Source organism: Elgaria multicarinata, chromosome 1 (genome assembly GCF_023053635.1).
Source record: "Elgaria multicarinata webbii isolate HBS135686 ecotype San Diego chromosome 1, rElgMul1.1.pri, whole genome shotgun sequence".
Lineage (NCBI taxonomy): Eukaryota > Metazoa > Chordata > Lepidosauria > Squamata > Anguidae > Elgaria > Elgaria multicarinata.
Window position 1 is genome coordinate 120,018,948 of NC_086171.1, and position 19,493 is coordinate 120,038,440.

The window sequence follows — 19,493 nt, forward strand, 5'->3', positions numbered from 1 at the left end:
TTGATGCGCTCACTTCCTGATGGGGGTCGTGGCGGGTGTCATATGACCCGAGGTCAATCGTCTGCATGGCCACTCTGTGCCTACATCTCCCATCATGCCTCTGAGGTGTCGGCGGCGATGACCGCCTCTGTGCCCTGTGCCCCATCCCAAGGAGCCAACCCACATCTGGCCGTAGCCATGGCAGCAGCCCACAAACAGCTCTGCCCTCTGCCAGCCTGCAGCGTACAGCACCGCCATTATGCGGCCACGGTAGCTGCCCACCGCAAGGAGTCACCAGCCACTTTTGCGGTCCTCCGTTCCTGCGCAAACTGTCACTGGGGAAATAATAAAAAAAAGCCGCTCCGCCGCGCTGCCCCAGCTGCCGGACTGCGCGCAAATGGCGGAGGCGGCTTGACCGAAGCCGCTGACCACTCCCCCTTAGCACGCCTTTTCCTGACCAGTGCCGACCGCAGTGACCTCACATCCTCCCACACGTACTCCGAATTACCGCGGGACAGCAGGAAAAGGCGCACTACAACTCACTTTTTTAAAGTCGGGAGAAAGAGGCTTCACCGCAGGATAACGGCGGATCCTCGTGAACGTCATCTGGAAGCCTCGACGTGGCTGCGGAAGGTAACGCGCGCTAGAGCCTCGTCTAGTAACGCCCTTGGTTTCAGGTAGAGAAAAAGAGCTTTCTCTACCTGAAACCAAGGCAGGATCTACACTACTGCTTTAAAGCGCTTTATAACAGTTTTGACAACTGTTGGGGCCCAGGACACACTCCATATACAGTTGTCAAAACTCTTATAAAGAGCAGTTTAAAGCAGTAAAGAGCATTACTTTAAAGCAGTAAAGAGCATTATAAAGAGCATTACTTTAAAGCAGTAATGTAGATCCAGCCATTTATATAGCCTGTTGCTGAGATTTCCTTGGCACCACACATAAACCTTGAGGATTTGTAATGCTCAAATATGAGGTGAACATTATGACATCACTCTATTCCCCTTGGATACAGTTTTAAGTCAAATGGGAGAAGAAGTCAGTTCCACCTTCCTGCTTGCACCCAACCCCTTCCCCTCCAAGTCTCCAGCCCACCTGTACCACCCACTCACCTGCCTTCTTTCTTTCCTGCTGCTCCAGCAGTGGCAGGAAGGGATGAAGGTCTTCCTGCCCCGGCATGTGAAGCTGCTAAATCCAGGAGCAATGGGAAATGTAGGACTAACAAAGGTGCATCTGGACTTCATGGAAACTATAGCTCCCATGTCGCCCTGCAACATCAGTCGCAATGCATATGTGCTGGAGCGTCCAGGGTCAAGCTGTCCTTTCCCAACATGTATGGGGAGGGTGGCTGCTTACACATAGCCAAAAAGAGAAAATGCATTACCAAAAAAAGGGGGACACCTATTTGTGTAACATTTATATATGCTAATTTATGTGTCCAACTGCGAAATTAGAAATAATTCTTATAACTTAAGTGGAAATGCACTCAGTCTCGCCATTGTGAAGAAGACTGAGCAGGTGGCCTGTGTGCTTGCTCAGTCTGCTGTCCACGTGCAAACTCTTGAATGCCCTTCCTCTGGTTCTTCACCTTGAACACAGGAGCGCATCAAACAGACAATACCTTTAAATAGAGGACTGTCTACCTCTTCCAATAAAGGATGGTCCTCTGTAAATAAAGGATGGTCCACCTGGCCATCCGATATACTATGGGCCCCTTCCCAGCTTCATCCCTACCTCCAGTACAGTAAAGCGAAGCCAAGGAGAGAGAGAGTTGGGAACGTCCTTTCATGGGCCTGGCAGAGCCAAGAAATATCTGGGAAGACCTGAGCCACTTCAGCCTTCATTGAAACCACTGTGGACTGAAATAGGTCTTTTAAAACCTGACCCCCATAACCTGGAGGCTGGAGCTGGACAGCCACTAGGACTAACCCTGGCAAAGCTCCCCTCTTGTTGCTAGGATATTTTGTTAATAGGCCTTCAGTCTCACTACAGGCCAGTGCCAGTAAATTAGAACTTGGAGCAGAAATCGAGGCTGCAGTGACCACGCCAGGGATGGTGATGGTATTTTCTTTCCTAATGAGTGTCTCTTGGTGCCTAGGGGTCACAGGGCTGTTCCCTCTGAAATATGCATGGGGCTGTAGGCTAACCCCTCTTCTCCCACTAACTTCTTGAACTGTGGGGAGACATCACAGAACTGGCTAACAAAGGCTCTTGCTTCTGTACAGGTTGTCTTTTCCTGATCTTACTTGGCCATTAATTGTAATAGAAAAGCTTTGAACAGTAAACAAAGGGAGCTTGAGCCATGAGTGAAACCAAGCAGCCATTTGGAAATGTAATGATTTTGAAATATTTAATCAGCGGTGATCTTGTGTATACACTTTAAGAAAGGGGGGGGGAAGCAACCTGCTATCGTATATTAGCAAAAGAGCTTGGCCATTTCTTCCTCCATCGTTGGAAAGGTGTTGTATGTCTGCCTCACGGGCAATTAAAGACTCCAGAAATGCTCATATTGATTGAAGATAATTCAGGAATGCTTTTATAAAACCCAGCCCCGTCTTTTGTGAGGGTGGATTTACACATGTCTACCGTTTTTTTTTATTTTCTAGAAGTGTTATCCTGCACCATGCTTATGCATAAGTATGCATGCATGAGTATCATTTCCAGTACAACTCATGGGGATGCCAAAGAAAAGCAAACACAGGACTAGTTTTGGTGGATAATGTTCCTATGTTAATGTTCCTATAAATAACAAGTGGAATCTGCAAGAAAATGTTGCAACATCGTGTGCTTCATCGTGGTTTTCAGTTACCTTCCTCCATGGTCAGTCAGCGCTCACCTACATCAAGCAGGATATTCTACTATGAAAGTGGTATGAAAGCGGTATATAAAAGGCAGGAGCCACACTACTGCTTTATAGTGGTACTGAAGTACACTGACAACTGTTGGGGACCATGACACATCTACACCAAGCAGAATAATATAACACTGTAACACTCTTTATTCTCTTAGTATTTTAGCACTTAATTTTAACTTAAATTTAAATTTTATTGTTCTAACTCTGTATTTTAATCTTATATCAATTTCTGCTGCGTGGTTTTATCCTGGTTGTGCTTTTTATACTGTATTTTGTAATTGTGCTTTTAACCTGTTGGTTGGTTTATTGTGGTTTTAATTTTTGTGAACCGCCCAGAGAGCTTCGGCTATTGGGCGGTATAAAAATGTAATAAATAAATAAACTATGTGGTATGAAAGTGGTATATGGAATGTGTCAATGGGCCCCAACAGTTGTCAGTGCACTTCAATGCCGCTATAAAGCAGTAGTGTGGCTCCTGCATTTTATATACTGCTTTCATACCGCTTTCATACTGGAATATCCTGGTTGGTGTAGATGAGCCCCCAGTCTTCCATGGCCTCTGAGCATTCTCTGGCTATAGCTAGATGGGGCAAAATCCCGGGGAGATCCCTGGGATCATCCCTGTGCATTCACATGACGCACAGGGGATCCCGGGATCGGGGAGGGATGATCCCTCCCTTGCCCCGGGATCTCGCCCTCCCCTTTAGGCCCATTTTTTCTGTGGTCTCAGGCTGAGCCCGAGGCCGCAGAGCATGTGGCTGGGTGCTGCAGTTTGTCCCAGCTTCTCACAGTTCCTCGCGAGGACCTGGGACCCGCGCATTGGGCACAGAGCTCCTCAGGAGCACTGCGCCCATCGGGGGTGGGTTGGGGTGAGTGGGGAAACTAATTATTTAAAAAAACACACCTATCTTTTGCGCACCACCGTTAATGCGCTGCTGTCCCTTTAAAAAAATTTTTAAATGGCGGGCGCGACACCTCTCCTTCTGAGCTTTTGTGCTGCATGTAAACAGAAGGGGGATCTCATGATAAAACCATCGTGAGATCTTCACCCCTCCACCGCAGACTAACGGGTAAGTCTAGCTAAGGCCTCTGTCTTTGTTGGGCTTTTTTTGGGTGGGGGAGATCCTCATAGGGTTTGTTAACCTTAAGTCTACCAATCTTTTTCTGTTGTGAGTCGGTAGCACCATTTTGGGCTACATGAGCAATAGCACTTTGGAAATAGAAGGAATGATACCTTCAGACATGCATCAGTATGTGTCATGGGGATTATACAATGAAGGAAGCCTATGGATCTTGGTGTCATATGTGAACATGCCAGTCCATCCTTCTGGGCTGGCCCTACTATTAGGCAGAGTGAGACTGCCACCTCAGGTGGTGGATGCCAAAGGATGCAGTACATGAAATGGGACTGAGGACACCATTTTGTCCTTTGTGTGCTGCCATCCTTGCAGTCCAATCCTATCCATGTTAACTCACAAGTAGGTCCCACTGTCAAAATGGGGATGTTTGGGTTGTAAGGCTTGCCTGGGGATGATGGGAGTTGACATCCAAAAATTCTGGAAGGCAACAGGTTAGGGAGGGTTGTTCTAGGGCCTTGGATGCACCCAAGGCCCCCACCCACCCCGAGTGCACAAAAGTCAAGGAAGCCTGTCTATCCCCATTGCTGATATTTCCATTCAGGAAACCCGGGAAATCTCCCCCCCCCACACACACACACCAAAAAAAAAAAAAAAAAACCAGGAAAATGGCTTAAGACACAGCTGGTCTTGAAGCTTAAGTTTATTTTATTGTTTTTTTTCTGAAAATTTATTTCCAGATGGAAAGTACTCTAGAAAAATCTGTGACGATAAAGGGAAACTTGGAACATGTGTCTTTACAGCATTCACTAGACAATATGAGATTCAACCACAAATGCGGCAGCTTTTGATATCAGCCTTCAGGCTGGCTAAATCCTGAGCTACTCTGAATAGTTCCAGGTTTGCTGCCATGTGTTACTGACAGAGGATATGCAGATTTATGAAATGCTAAACTGGAAGTGCGGGGGCGGGGGAGATACTATTTATGATCATTTTGATACCAGATCTAATTCAAGGGAGGAAAAGTGTTTACACTCTTTTCAGCTATGGAGCCATTCCACTATGCCACCCCCTCCATACCTTCATTTTATTAAGTGTTAGGATTTGTAACAGTTGTTTGCTCCATCTTAATTCTGGGAGGCATATAACCAGAACTAATAAAGTGGGCAAAAAGTACAACCTTCTGAGCCCCACTGGAGCCTGGTTGTATGTTACACTACTGCAAGTGGAAAGCAAAAGAGAAAGGAGGGATGCTTCCCGATAGAGGGCTCTCAGGACTAGTCAGGGCTGGCCCTACTGTTATGCAGTGTGAAGCAGTTGCTTCAGGCAGCAGATGCTGGGAAATGGCAGCAAGGTAATGGAGGAGAGAGTTGTGGGTGACATGGCATGCCCTGTGCCCCCTAAGCTAGTCTGCTGCTTCAGGTGTGGTGGAGGATGCTGGCCCATAGACAGCACTGAAGCAAGAATCAAGTACCTCTCCAGTCAGCTTTTGTATATTTATTTGTTAAAACATTTATATCCAACCCTATATTGTTGGGATCTCAAGGCAGAATACAGATAAAATCAATTCAAACCGTATAAGACAACATATAATGTACACAGTTAAAAACATATTAAACCATTAACAAGCTAAATTCAGTAGAAAATTTAAAAGCAATAAAACAGCAATTAAAACTATGTGTAGCTTTAGGCAAATTTAGCCCTCACGGGCTTTGATAAAAAGCCACATTTTAACTTGGTACTGAAACGAAGACAGCGTTGGTGCCAGTTAGGTCTCCAAGGGGAGAAAGGCCACCGTATTGTCCTTTGTCTCAAGCAGCAAAATGTCTTGGGCTGGTCCTAGTCAAAAGGCATTGTGCAGCTATTCTGACTTTTCCTCTTTAACTGATATCTGGTAAGAAAAAAGTTGGAAGAATTGGAGAGAAAACACGGGAGGGTTACAAATGGCAGATGTTGTCGTCTGGAGCCCCTGTAAACTATGAATGTGGCAGGGTGAATAATAGCCTTGCCTGGAAGCACGTAATATCTCTTTTTGGCTAGAATTTGGTATTCTGCTTCTTTATCTTTAAACCAGATTCGGAATAGACTAAGGATGTACAAGAATTTCAGTTCAGTTTGCATTATTATCCAAATGTGTCCCATTCGAAACCACGAATGTGAACAGGGACACATTGTTTCAAAAATTGTTTGCAGATTCCTGAATTCGCAACTGCATTCGAAAAATGCATGTGTTTTTTGTGTGTGTGGAAAAGTAATTAAAACTGAACTCTTTCCTTCATTTTCATGGGAGAAAGAGGTGAATGTTCCTCCACATTTCATGGCCTTGAAATTACATATATATCCATGTGAAAACTGAGCTGAAATCTTTTCCATCTGAAAATGGTGGTGTGAATTGTTCCTCTACTCTTTTTTTTTTAGCTAATGTATTCATAACATCTCGGCTGAGATTATAAAACCAGGCACTAAAATGCTGGTAACATATGAACAATGTGGTTTTCATGTCCAACATAGGTTAACGCATTTCACTTACTTTCATAGGTGTGCGCAAGGGGTGTGCTAGGTGTGCCCAGGCACTCCCTAATGTTTCAAGCAATAAGCACCAAATTGAGTGGGCCATTGAGCAGGGACCTAGTGGGGTCTCTGCTGCCACCACCTTGACAGTATACTGTTGCTCCTGGAAACAGGAGCGAGAAGGAATCGCTTTGCTGGGAGCGACACTACAAAGAGTCCAGAAGGATGGGCCCCGAAGGCTAATATCGCCTCGTAAGCCCCTCCTTCAGCCAGTGTCACCACAAAGCCCTACCAGCGTTGGTGCTTGAGGAACATCTTCTCATTCCCCCCCTCCTCACCTGCAATGGCCCTCCCGCAATCAGGCAAGTGAAATGCGGAATAGGGCATCAATGTCTACAGTGTTTAATAAATAAATGAATAAAAATAATGTCCTTTATGACTGAGCGTTCAATAAATGATCATCTTTTTTTAAAAAAATATCCCTGGGTGCAGACCCTAATGAAATGTGCTGTACACGCCTATGCTTACTTTCATCCCAACAAGATCTAGACGGTAATTAGCTTGGTTGGTCTGAATATTTGTTAGACACAATATTTCTAAGATCACATAGGGTGGTTCAGAGAAAACACTTTGAGGCCACAGATAAAGCTATGAGCTCAGTTATTTATTTATTTATTTAAAATGTATTAAATATCAGAGCCCCCCTTCTCCTAGAGAAATTGGCATTTTGAGGCATTCTAGTGGGGGTGAGAGGGATTGTCAGCTTTCGTTTCCAACCCTGCCTCTGTACCCAGAAAACATTGGGTGTGTCTAATTTTTTCCTTCCATTGCCAGCAGTGGGAGCCATTTCTCTTTCATCCCTAGATAAAAGAAAAATACAAGAAACCCTTTCTCCCACTACACTTCCGCCCTGTTGGCAAGAGATGGCAAGACATAGGAAGACGCAGAGCCTTTGATATCAGACGCTTCGCTCTGATAGCATAGGATTGCTCTCTAAAGTAATCAGAGCTATACAGTCTGGTTTTTACAATCACCATCATAAGACCATTAAGCTGGAATGTCTCCCAAGAGTCACCTAATCGAGTCCCTGGATTAAGAATCCATAAACATAAGTTTGCCCTGTGAATGTTGTTAACATCTTCCTCTTAACATTTCTATAGCTTTCTTTTTATTTGCTAGTGGGTGGGTGGGAGTTGCAGTTAAAAAGAATTTTAACCTAAGTGCTTTTCTGGCAATTTTGTGGAATATTTTACTGAAGTGAAAGACATGTGGATAAAGTGTTGGATCTGGATGAGAGAGGCTTGGGTTCAAATCCCACTCAGCTACGAAGCTCACTGACTGGCCTTTGGCAAGTCTACTGTCTCTCAACCTAGTCTTATCTCCCAGGGCTGCTGTGAGGATAAAATGGATTGAACCCATATACCCATTCTGAGCACCTTGGAAGATCAGTAGGATACAAATATAGCAGTATCCCTTTCATGCCCTCTTTTAACATCATTTCATGCCATAAACTCTCAAGTGCCCCTGGACCCAAGTTGATTACCACCCCACACTGTGAGAGAAACTCATTGTTATTAATACTGGGCCAGGAAGGACTTTTGCATGATTTCTCCCCACCTCCTTTCTTTCATCTGAGATGTTAGAAATAATTGGAAGATGGGAGATAGGAAAGGATCCACAAATTCTATAATTCTAAAAGCTTTTTATCGCAGGAAACTTAGTGGTCTGTTGTTGCTCACACATTGACTTGTATCCAGTGTTAGTCTAACATAAATCCCATTGATTTCATTGGGTCTACTTTAAGAAGGACTCACATTGGATACGGTCCATTCAGTTCAGTTAACTGATTGGGAATTAACAAGGAATGTTTGCAAATGCCAGACTACCTGGATAATGTGTTCTTGTAGCGTTTATGGAACAGGTCATATAGATCACACACATTCTTTGTCTTTTCATGCGTAAGTAGCCTATGATAAACATATTTGATACTACACTTGATCTTAGCCAAAAGGCCGAGAAGCGATGATAAACATATTTGTTGATACATATAACTTGTGTCACGTAAGCAGGCAGCTGATTTTTATTATCCTATAGTAATAACTTCACCACATTTTGTGTGGAGGAGTTCTGAGCCATTTTCTATATAACAATTCTAATATATAATCTTTATGTATAGCTGGAATAATTGTATGCATTTAGCCTGCGTTGTATATGCTTAGCCTATACAGTGGTTTTTAGGCTATAATATGCGGTTCCCATGGATTATTGTTGTAACACACTACATTGTCATGTTCTATCAGTAACAATCTCCACATTACATTTTTACGGGTTCCATTAACTTTGTGCTTTTCTGCACAGTTTATATAGAGAGAACCAGACCTAGTGAAGATCTTCTTGGGCAAACTATTATTTACCCTTTTGCTCCATCCAGGTATTCAAATATCAGGGGTAATGCCAAGCACAGAGAACCTTTAATTACAAGCTGTTTCCCTCATACAGTGTTCCCTTCACTAGAACAGAGTTTAACTGGAAGGCTGGAGAGACAGAGGCAGCAGCCGGGAAATAACTGTGTGTTTCTTGCTCTTTTAAATAATTTGTTCTCGTGATAAGCCCCTGATGCCTTTTATTCTACTTTGTAAAAATAAATAATAATCTATTTGAATCCTACCACTTTGCTACGAAGATGTGACATAACTAGGGGCCTAACAACAACTAGCAACATTTGAAAGAGTGGATGGACTAATATTTCAGTATTTGGTCTGTCTTTAAGTTTACGTGCAATTTACTCCTTCCCCGCCTCCTCCTTTTTAGAATGTTGTCCTATTAGTTGTAATATTTGAAACTGAGGCCTTTAGAGTATGTTGTTGTTGTTGTTGTTGTTGTTGTTGTTATTATTATTATTATTATTATTATTATTATTATTATTATATTTATTTGTATCCCACCTTTTGCCCAATGCTGGGCCTCAAGGCGGCCTTACAAAGTTTAAAACATACATGGGGGCGGGGGGTGGAACAAAACCATAAACGTTAAAAATACACAACAAAATTATAAGACATTAACATAGATGGAGGGCAAGATTATTCCCCAAAGGCCTGCTGGAACAAAAAAGTTTTAGCCTGCTTCTAAAAGCCCATCAAGGAGGGAGCCAGCCTATCTTCCCCGGGAAGAGAGTTCCAGAGCACTGGAGCAGCCACCGAGAAGGCCCTCTCCCATGTTCCCACCAAGCGTGCCTGTGAAGATGGTGGGACTGAAAGAAGGGCTCCTCCAGAAGATCTTAAAGCACGGGCAGGCTCATAAGGGAGAAAGCCATATAGGGCTTTATAGGTCATAACCAGCACTTTGAATTGTGCCCGGAAACAGACTGGAAGCCAGGGGAGCTGTTTTAACAGGGGAGTTGTGTGCTCCCTGTAACCAGTCCCAGGGCGTTCCTAGACGAGGCCTTAGCGCGCCTTGAGAGCCGGTTTCCCTGCTGTGCTTCCACATGACGCACAGGGGAATCCGGCTACAGGCCGCACTGAAGCCTCCTCTAACACGCCATAAGCGAAGTCGCTTATGGCGTGCCTTTTCCGCAGCTCCGGCTTGAGGAACGTCTAGAGACTTCCGTAGCTTTTTGCAGCTACTCGCTTACTCGCGAGTAGCCACAAAAAGCCGCGGACTGGCCACAGCGCTGAGCGCTGTGCCCATCGGGCCAGGAGGGAGGATCCCGGGGGAGACAACGGGGGCTGGCACAGGGGGCGAGGGAAAGGCAGCCGGGCACACGGGGCTGGCACAGGGGGCAAAGGAAAAGCAGCCTGGCACACGGGGCTGGCACAGGGGGCGAGGGAAAGGGAGCCGGGCATGGCACAGAGGGTGAGGGAAAAGCAGCCGGGCACACGGGGCTGGCACAGGGGGTGAGGGAAAGGCAGCCGGGCACGGCACAGGGGCGAGGGGAGGCCACGCATCGGGCATGGGCGAGCGAGGGGGGAGGGGGTCATCAGGCATTGGGAGGGAGGAGATGGGGCGGGCAGGGGGCCTTAATTTTTTGTAAAAAAAACCCTTACCTTGCCTTCGGCTTCGGGCTGCACATGGCCCCTTTAACCAAAAAAAAAAAAAAAAAAAAATGGCCGATGCTGCAGGGCGTCTAGGAGGCTGGGCAGCGCGCTTTAAAGTTAGCGCGCCGTCGCCCCGCCTCCCTGCCGGCTTATCCCAGCAGGTCTAGCAAAGCCCCCAGTCAACAAGCTGGCTGCAGCTCTTTGAACCAGCTGGAGTTTCCGAACACTCTTGCATCGTTTTATTTGGGGGATTGTTTGTTTTAATTTTGTCAAATCTTATAATAAAAATTGATTAAAAATAAATAACTAAATAAATATTTCTAGCGGTACCTGGAAAGCCCTGGCCCTAGAGGTCACTTTTCCCAGGACTCCTCAAAACCCCAGCTACTACCACCTACTGCTTTACAGAGAGCAGTAGACTCTCTTCTTGAAATCCTTAGCATGTGGGGTGAGATATGTGAATCTTCAAATCCACCCAGATCAAAAGATTGGTATTTATAAGTATCAACACATATATTTTTAAGAACATAAGACGAGCCTTGCCGGATCGGTCTGAGGGTCCATCTAATACAGCACTTTGTTCACACAGGTCAGTGTTCAGAACAAACAAGAAATAATACACCAGCAGGATCATGATGATGATGATTCTAAAACCAAACGCTACAACTCTGCTTTCCATATTGTCTCTCCCTCAATTCTCATTCACACTTTGTCTCTGATTCTACACACTGACTAACTTAACTAAGGCCCTTTCCACACTGCTGTTTTTCCCTGGGATTGCCCTGGGGTCGTCCCTGTGCATCCAAATGATGCACAGGGGATCCTGGGGTCAACCGGAGATGACCCCAGGGAAACCTCAGGAAACTGGAAACTGGGCATTTCCCAGGTTTTCTGCGGTCCTGGGACCATCCCGGGATCGTGGGAGATATGTGGGTGACTGCCCCTGCTTTGTCTTGCCTCCTCATGAGTAAACATGAGGAGGCGGGAAACAGGCAGGGGGCATGGAGCTCTTTGGTCATCTCAGTCTGGCCCCTAATTCCTCTCAATATCTCCCCATCCTAACTCCACTCTCCCTTTCTTTGACTCCTCCATAACTGCCCTTCTTCGAACCGACTTTCTCCAACTGCTACTAGCTCCACCCAACATTCCATTCTGGTGTCACCTGCCAATCACTCCCTCCACTCACTCTTCTGTTACATCCCCTCTCAAGGCTTTGCAGCCAGGACAACTGCCCCATTTGTCCAGTGGCAGAGCTGGCCCAATTTAGGTTTGTCTTTCTGAATATGTTCCGTATGGCATGCTTACACCTGCATCTGCCTCATGTTCCTTTAGTCCAGGCGTGGACAGAAGGTAGATTAGGAACTATTGGTAGATTTTTGGGTGATTTTTAGTAGATTGGCCGAGGTTCCTGGGTCCCTACTATCTAACAATAGCACAACTAAAGAGCTTTCCCCACTCCAAAGTAAATTAAGGGAACAGCCCTATGTGGATTGACGGCAGCCTCTGAACTCAGAGGCTGCTGAATATCCAGTTTAGTGGAGGAGGACAGGAGAGCTGATCTTTGACTCCACATTCCAGGCACCCTGCATTTCTGCTAGATGGGCGATTTCACCCATCTAGTGGCAGCAATTCATGGGGAAAGAAGAAGGCTGGGGTGACCATGGAATATGTCATATTGCAGCTGCCCCAGTCTCTTCTCCTTCCCTGGAATGACCCCTTTTCCCCATCTCTGCACTCCATTCTCCAAGTGCAGAGAGGGAGCTGGCATGGTTCTCTCTGTACCACCTGGGAGGCTGAGGGTCAAGGAGCACAGTTTCCTGGCTCTGAGGTCAGAGGAACCTTAATTCCTTAATTCTTAGCATATGTCTACCTGAGCCCATCAGAATTGGGTCCAGCAGCCTGACAATTACGCATCCTATGTTTAGACCTTCTTCAATGCTTTGATTTGCATATTTAAGAATGTTTGCTAGGGCCTACCAATGTTATTGTCCTCATTTTTCTCAAGCTCCTACATCATAGCCAGTGGTGAGGGATGATGGGAGCTGGAGATCAAACATCTGGAGAACCACAAATTGCCCACTTCTGGCTTACAGTAACTGGGGGCTGTCTATAAAGCTAAAAGATTTAAGTTGCAATCCTTTGGGTACTTACTTGGGAGTTTGCCCCATTGAAATAATTGGAACTTCCTTCTGTTTTTTGCTTTTTATGGTTTTAAATTTTGTATATTGTTTTTTCATGTTCATTGTTTAAACCTTTGTAAACTGCCCAGAGAGCTTCGACTGTGGGGTGGTATATAAATGTAATAAATAATAATAATAATAATAATAATAATAATAATAATAATAATAATAATAAGAAGAAGAAGAAGAAGAAGAAGAAGAAGAAGAAGAATTTAATAATATAGTATTGCACTGTTAGGCCCTGGTCCTTGAAGGAGGTCAGGAAGAGTTATAACAGTAAGGAGCAACAAGATGTGAAAGGACACCATTGTGCAAATGGAGGATGACCGTTTGGGTTTAATGAGAAGGCTGTAGAGGAGTGAATGAAGAAAGCAAGAAAGGGCACGGAGAAAACAGTATACAGATAAGTGGGCATAAGAGAATAAAGGCATTTGAAAATAGTAGGCATTGAAACATAATTTGAGAAGGAAGAGCGGGAACAAGGAAGTAACATGATCACAACGCTGAGCAAAACGGATTAGATGAGCTGAATGGGAAAGAGTCCATGCCAGTACATTAATGGCCAATTCAGACATCACGATAACGATGGTTTATCGTGACATCCAAACCTGCTCTAAGAGTGTTGCAATAGTCAATGCAAGAAATGATGAGGCAGTGACCAAGAATGTTGCACCTGAAGAAAGGAAAGGGTGAGTTTGGGCACAATTCTGGGGAATGTTGGGCATTGTAGGGCTTCCCCCCCCCCCTATCTAAGCATGCATAGGATTGCACCCTTACAACATTTACTGTATTTCTTTGATTCTAAGACACACTTTTCCCCCCATATAAACATCTCTAAAAATGGGGTGCATCTTAGAATCACGGGTGCATTTATTATTTCTTAAAATCAAAGCTTTTTTCTATTGGTGGTACTGAAATTAGTGTGCGTCTTACAATCGATGGCGTCTTAGAATCGAAGAAATACGGTAGCACTTCAGTGAATACATGGAGAGAATGAAAGAGAGGGATCAAAGACAACACCGATGGTATGGTGTTGAAGGGTAGACCAAACCTCTGTTCTTATTTTAGGTTGTTACTAGCCGTACAGTTCTATGCATATTTCTAAACAATGCTTTTTCATGAGTTGTATATCCTTAATATAGTTGTGTATCTTAATATAGTTACCAGATTTTGGTAATTTGGGTTGGATCCAACTCTTACATGAGAACTTCCTGTTCCTTCCTCCCCATGTGCCCTAAATCTGCTCCAGAGGGGCCCCCAGCCTTCTGGAGCAGATTTGGGGGACATCTGCAGGGAGGAAGGAGAAATCAATTCCACCAGTAGTTACCTTCTGCTGGTGGCCTTGTAGGCCCCTTCCAGCTCTGCTATTCTATGATATAAATAACGCAATTGGATACAATCCTCTGGATTGTGTGAACACCACTAGCGTTATTCATGGTAAATTATGTCGATAGCATGAGGAGTAGCCCATAATAATAGATACCATAGGCATGGCTAGACAGCGCAATATCCCGGGGATCATCCTGGGATTGTCCCTGTGCATCCACATAAGGCACAGGGGATCCTGGGAGCAGGGAGGGATGATCCCTGCATTTCCACAGGATATGGCCCTACACATTTTTCTCGCTTTTTCCCGTGGTCCCGGGATGATCATGAGACCGCGGGACGTGTGGGCAGCCATCCCAGTATAGTCCTGACTCCTCGTAAGTAAACGCAAAGAGCCGGGAACCAGGCACAGGGCTCTGCAAGCGCTCTGTGCCCATCAGAGGTGTGGGGGAGTGGGGTCGGGCTTTTTAAAAAACAACAACACAGAGAGATCACCCCCCTTCACCCCCCTTGTCTAGCCATGCCCCATGTAAAGGAAAACAACTTAAGTTCTTTAGTAAAAATAATAATAATCTTCTTCTCTTCTAGATAATAAAAGTGTGTTTTCCTCCCTAATAAGTTACTAGGTATTCAGTTGATCAGGAGAGGCACCCTGCTCCTCTTTTTCAGACTCCTGTGAACTGCTCTCCATCACATTAGAACTTTATTATTTCACACGTGTTATATGTGGTACAGTTTTCTTAAAACTAGGTTTGGGTCGATACTGTGAAGTGGGGGAGCGGTAATATGCAAGCATCCCTGCTCAAATTATAGGGATCCCAATTCAAGGTGGGCCTGGATTAAATCAAAGTAGTAGTTCAGTTTTTCTTCTTCTTTGATTACATCTCTTCTGCATAATAGGACCTCTTCCTATTTTTAACCAGGCTGGTCCTGTTGTTGTAATTCTTCGACCCTGTTCAGACGACATGCTGAGCCATGGTGGTTAAGTATTTTGACCTAAACATTATGACTTCGCATGCCATGTGAACCATTCCTGAACATGGTGACTACATAACCACAGTTTAAACACGCTCACTAACACTTTGCTCCAAAAGGGTTAGTGGCCTAACCATAGCTTAGCGTGTTGTCTGAACAGACTCATTCTCTTCTCACCCTGATTTTGTTTATGGAGGATTCAGTGGCTACTAGTCATAATGGCTTTATATTACCTCCACTATCAGAAGCAATGTGCTTCTGAATACCAGTTGCTCGGGTACATGAGCAGGAGGGTGTGATTGTGCTCATGTCCTGCTTGTGGACTTCCCATATGAGCTGTCTGGCTGCTGTGGGAAGAGAAAGGTAGGCCTTTGGTTTGATCCAGCAGGGCTTCTCTTACATTCTTATGTTCCTCTGTGCTGACTGAGACCAATATAAGGACATGTAGCCATCTACATGTCTTTATGAGTACTTTTCAGATTAAGTAACACCTTATACTTTGTTCCCTTCATCTTTCTTTCTATATGCCATGCAAAATGATACTTAGAAGGAAGCCATGTGTCAACCATGGTGGCTGTATTTGGCTGCTGAATTCTTTAACTGAACCTACCTTTTATGGATTCATTTATGGAAGGGTTTTGCATTCTGATGGTTATGTGTGTGTTTTCCTGTGAACTATTTGCTGGGGTGGGACTACAGCAGGGTCAGCCTTGAAGCAACAGCTTTAGCCCAAGGCATGGTGAGTTTTATTACAATCCTCCCACCTCCCTAGGTTCTCTCTCAAGTTATGAGACAGTCTCCTCAGCCTTTCTCTGGTTGGTGCGTAGAGAGACATTTTTCTCCTTTCTCATAATACTAGAACCTGGAGAGGGAGTCATCCCATGGGAGAGTCAGGTCAGATAAAAGGAAGGACTTCTTTGCACAGTGCATAGTTAAATTGTGGAATATGCTACCGCAAGATGTAGAGATGGCCACCAATTTGGATGGCTTTAAAAGGGGATTGGACAAATTCAGAGGTGAAGGCTAACAATGGCTACTAGTCCTGATGGCTATATGCTACATCCCGTATCAGAGGTGGTATGCCTATGTATACCAGTTGCTGGGGAACATGGGCAGGAGGGAGCTGTTGCACTTATGTCCTGCTTGTGGGTTTCCTATGGGCAACTGGTTGTCCACTGTATGAAGAGAATGTTGGACTAGATGGACCCTTGGTCTGATCCAGCATGGCTCTTCTTATGTGCCTGCCAGTCATGCATATTCCCTGCCTTTGGCCCAGCAGCCTGCAACACTGACTGTCTTTTCCTGACCCATGGCCCAGGGTTCTGAACCTCAGCCATTCTGCCATCTGACGCCCACAGGGTGATTTGGTTGTTTCCCATTTCCAAGCTCAGATGCTCATTTGCCTAGCATGCTTTCATATCTCAAAGGGGCTCGTGCTGAATGCCTTTGGTCTAAGAATCTGCTTAGAAAGGAGTAACAAAGTGGGAGGCAGAGGTAAATGTCGAAAATCACTTAACCTCTTTGAGGCACACATTTCACATTGCTCTTCGCTCCTCTGATGCCATGTTTCTCGCCTGCCCAAGGGCCTCTACTTCCCTTGCTCGGCTTCGTCCATTTTCGTCTGCTGCCCCTTACGCCTGGAACGCTCTTCCAGAACATTTGAGAACTACAAGTTCAACCACAGCTTTTAAAGCTCAACTAAAAACTTTTCTTTTTCCTAAAGCTTTTAAAACTTGATGTTGTGCAGACTTCTACTGTTACTTTCTACTGTTAGTTTTTCCCTACCCTGTGCCTGCTTACCCTTCCCTGTACCTGTTGGCATTCTCTTCCCCTCCTTATTGTTTTACTATGATTTTATTAGATTGTAAGCCTATGCGGCAGAGTCTTGCTATTTACTGTTTTACTCTGTACAGCACCATGTACATTGATGGTGCTATATAAATAAATAATAATAATAAATAATAATAATGTAAAGGTCATTGTAGAACTTTGATATCCGTATCTGACGAAGATGGAATGTTTAAAAACAGGGCTGGAGTGGGTAGGTGGGGAGAATCCTATCATATTCTGCTCTACATAAGTATGATGATCTGGATTGATTCATAAGTATGATTGATCTGGATGATCTGCTCTGATTTTCCATTGTTGTTCTCACCTTAGACTTCCTCCCCCAGCTAGCCAACCCAACCTCATTAGGTGGGGATATGCACAACCAGATCTTCACACCCCACATTTGATTCCCTGACAATCTTTCTGCTGCCATATCCGCTTCTGTGCTTCTGCATCTGAACTGGAGCACAAGACAGGTTTATAATTAGCGGCGTGGAGGGACACCAGCTTGTTGTATTCAGTCTTGATTAAAGCTAGCCTTATACTGGATTTGATAAGGTCCTGACCTATAGTAAAACACAGCAAATGCAAGGGAGCCCAGGGCCAACTCTGTCATTAGACCAATGGGACCATTTTGGGCTTCTCCTTTTTTCACCGCATCGGAGATTTTTACACTAATACCATGATATGGAGACTTTTACAAGGGCCTGAATATAACAGTTCAGATTTTAAAAAGTTTGTAGTATTTTGAAAGGCGTATAAATAATCTGTTTTCCTCTTCTTTCTCTTATTTTTCAGCTGAACCAGTCGATGTGCTCAAAGCATTAGAGTTTCATACTTTGCCGGAAGGAATATCAAAAACAGCAGGATTTTGCATAAACCGAAGGAATTCCAAAGGATCAGATGTTGCCTACAAAGTTTCAAAAAATGCACAACTGAGTGCCCCAACCAAACAATTGTACCCAGGTGAGTGTATGTGTGTCTGTGCGTGAGTATGTCTAAATTGTGATGTTGATTTTTAGCATTTACCATTCTCTTGACTTTGTTTGTCTAGTGACCAGATCATAAAACAGGGATGTTAAGGTCTGTGGTTTGGGTGTTGTTGTGTATATATATATATATATATATATATATATATATATATTCTGTAATTTGTTTTTTATTGCATTTTAATGGATTGTTTTGGAGGGCCTGATTTGACCTGTTAATCTGAGGTTCAGCACCACTGTTATAAAGCTACCATTATAAGGTCAATTTGCCACAGTGTATAGTGTTGGCCAACACACTGGATGGCTAATTTAATTAATTCTCCACTTCTCTACAAAAATATGGTGCACAAGGTGGCTTAGAGAACCAATTAAAATTGATTAAACAATCCATTAAACTGCGATTAAAACAAAACAATTACAGAAAAAATATTATTAAAAATTGTACTCAACCCACCAAACCCACTTACATGTTAAAGGTCTTCTTAAGTAAAGCAGTCTTTGTCTGCCAACGGAAGGATATCAAAAAGGGAACAAACCTGGCTTCCCTTGAGAGGGAGTTCCATAGCCTTGGAACACTACCAAAAACGAGGGATGGGCGAACTCCCCTGGCGTCTTGTTCGTGCCCTGCTCATTGGATTCCTGCCACTTGTCTAACCCTGCCAGGTACATGGGATGAACCACCAGACAATCCATGGGTGCCTGACAAAAGTTCATGACTTTTTTTTTAATCCATGAACCATGATTTTGTGCAAAATCAGGGAATTGCAATTTCTGGGAATTTCAGGCCATAAATAACACAATTTGCCCCAAATTGCAGGTGTTAATGACTATTTACGCCTGCGTTATTTTGCACAAATTGTTCTATTTACAGCCGGGAATTTGTGCAAATCATGATTTCTGGTAATGTTCCTAGTCACAATTTTGCACAAATTGTGATTTGTACAAAAATGGGCAAGAAACTGGTAGCTATGAAGCAGTTGTAACAAGGGAGTCATGTGTTCCCTGTAAACAGCCCTGGTCAGCAGTCTGATCTCAGCATTCTGGACCAGCTGAAGTTTCTGAACGGTTTTCAATGGCAGACCCAAATAGAATGCTGCTAGGTTCACACACCACACCAATCCATGATGGGTGGCAAGCTATGCTGGATAGCCAAATAACGTACTATCCTCCCATCAGACAATCAGGGAAACAAGCTACACAGAGTAGTTTATTTTATGCTCCCCTCTCACCCCTCCTTCTCCTGTAGCCTTCCTACCCAGGTGTCCAGGGCCGGTGCCAGGCTATTTTGTGCCCTAGGCAAGGTGACCTGCTTTCACCCCCTCCCACCTCACCATATCCCCCACCACCCCAGGTAGGCAGAGACAGGTTACCTGTCCCTCTCCCGAAGTCCTCCTGGCTTGGCGGGATGCTGTGGTGGCGTGGGTGGATGGGCGGGCAGCTCCACTTCCGTCTGTTCCCCCCCTCCCCAGCTTGGCTTTGGCTGGGAGGGCCCAGCTGAAACCAAGCCAGGACGCTGGTGGAGGGCAGTCAGACGGCTCCATGTTCTGACTTTCGGCGTGTGCCGGAAGTCAGAACGTGGAGCCGTTCCTTCCCCCCACCCCCCAGCATCCCAGCTTGGCTTTGGCTGGGAGCACCCAGCCAGGAAGCTGCGGGAGGGCAGTCAGACGGCTCCACATTCTGACTTCCGGCGTGTGCCGGAAGTCAGAACATGGAGCCGTTCCTTCCCCCCATCCACCAGC

The 19,493-nt window shown here is 44.8% G+C and overlaps 1 protein-coding gene and 1 pseudogene across 4 annotated transcripts in view; one reads left to right on the plus strand and one right to left on the minus strand.

Annotated features, from left to right (window-relative positions):
• COL11A1 (collagen type XI alpha 1 chain) overlaps positions 1 to 19,493 on the plus strand; it is a 301,741-nt gene that overhangs the window by 23,736 nt on the left and 258,512 nt on the right. For all 4 annotated transcript variants that reach the window (XM_063135577.1, XM_063135570.1, XM_063135593.1 and 1 more), the window contains exon 2: positions 17,564 to 17,731. In XM_063135577.1, coding sequence (XP_062991647.1) covers positions 17,564 to 17,731 — 168 coding nt within the window. The remainder of the gene's footprint in view (positions 1 to 17,563; positions 17,732 to 19,493) is intronic.
• LOC134413462 (U2 spliceosomal RNA) lies at positions 8,379 to 8,444 on the minus strand (annotated as a pseudogene).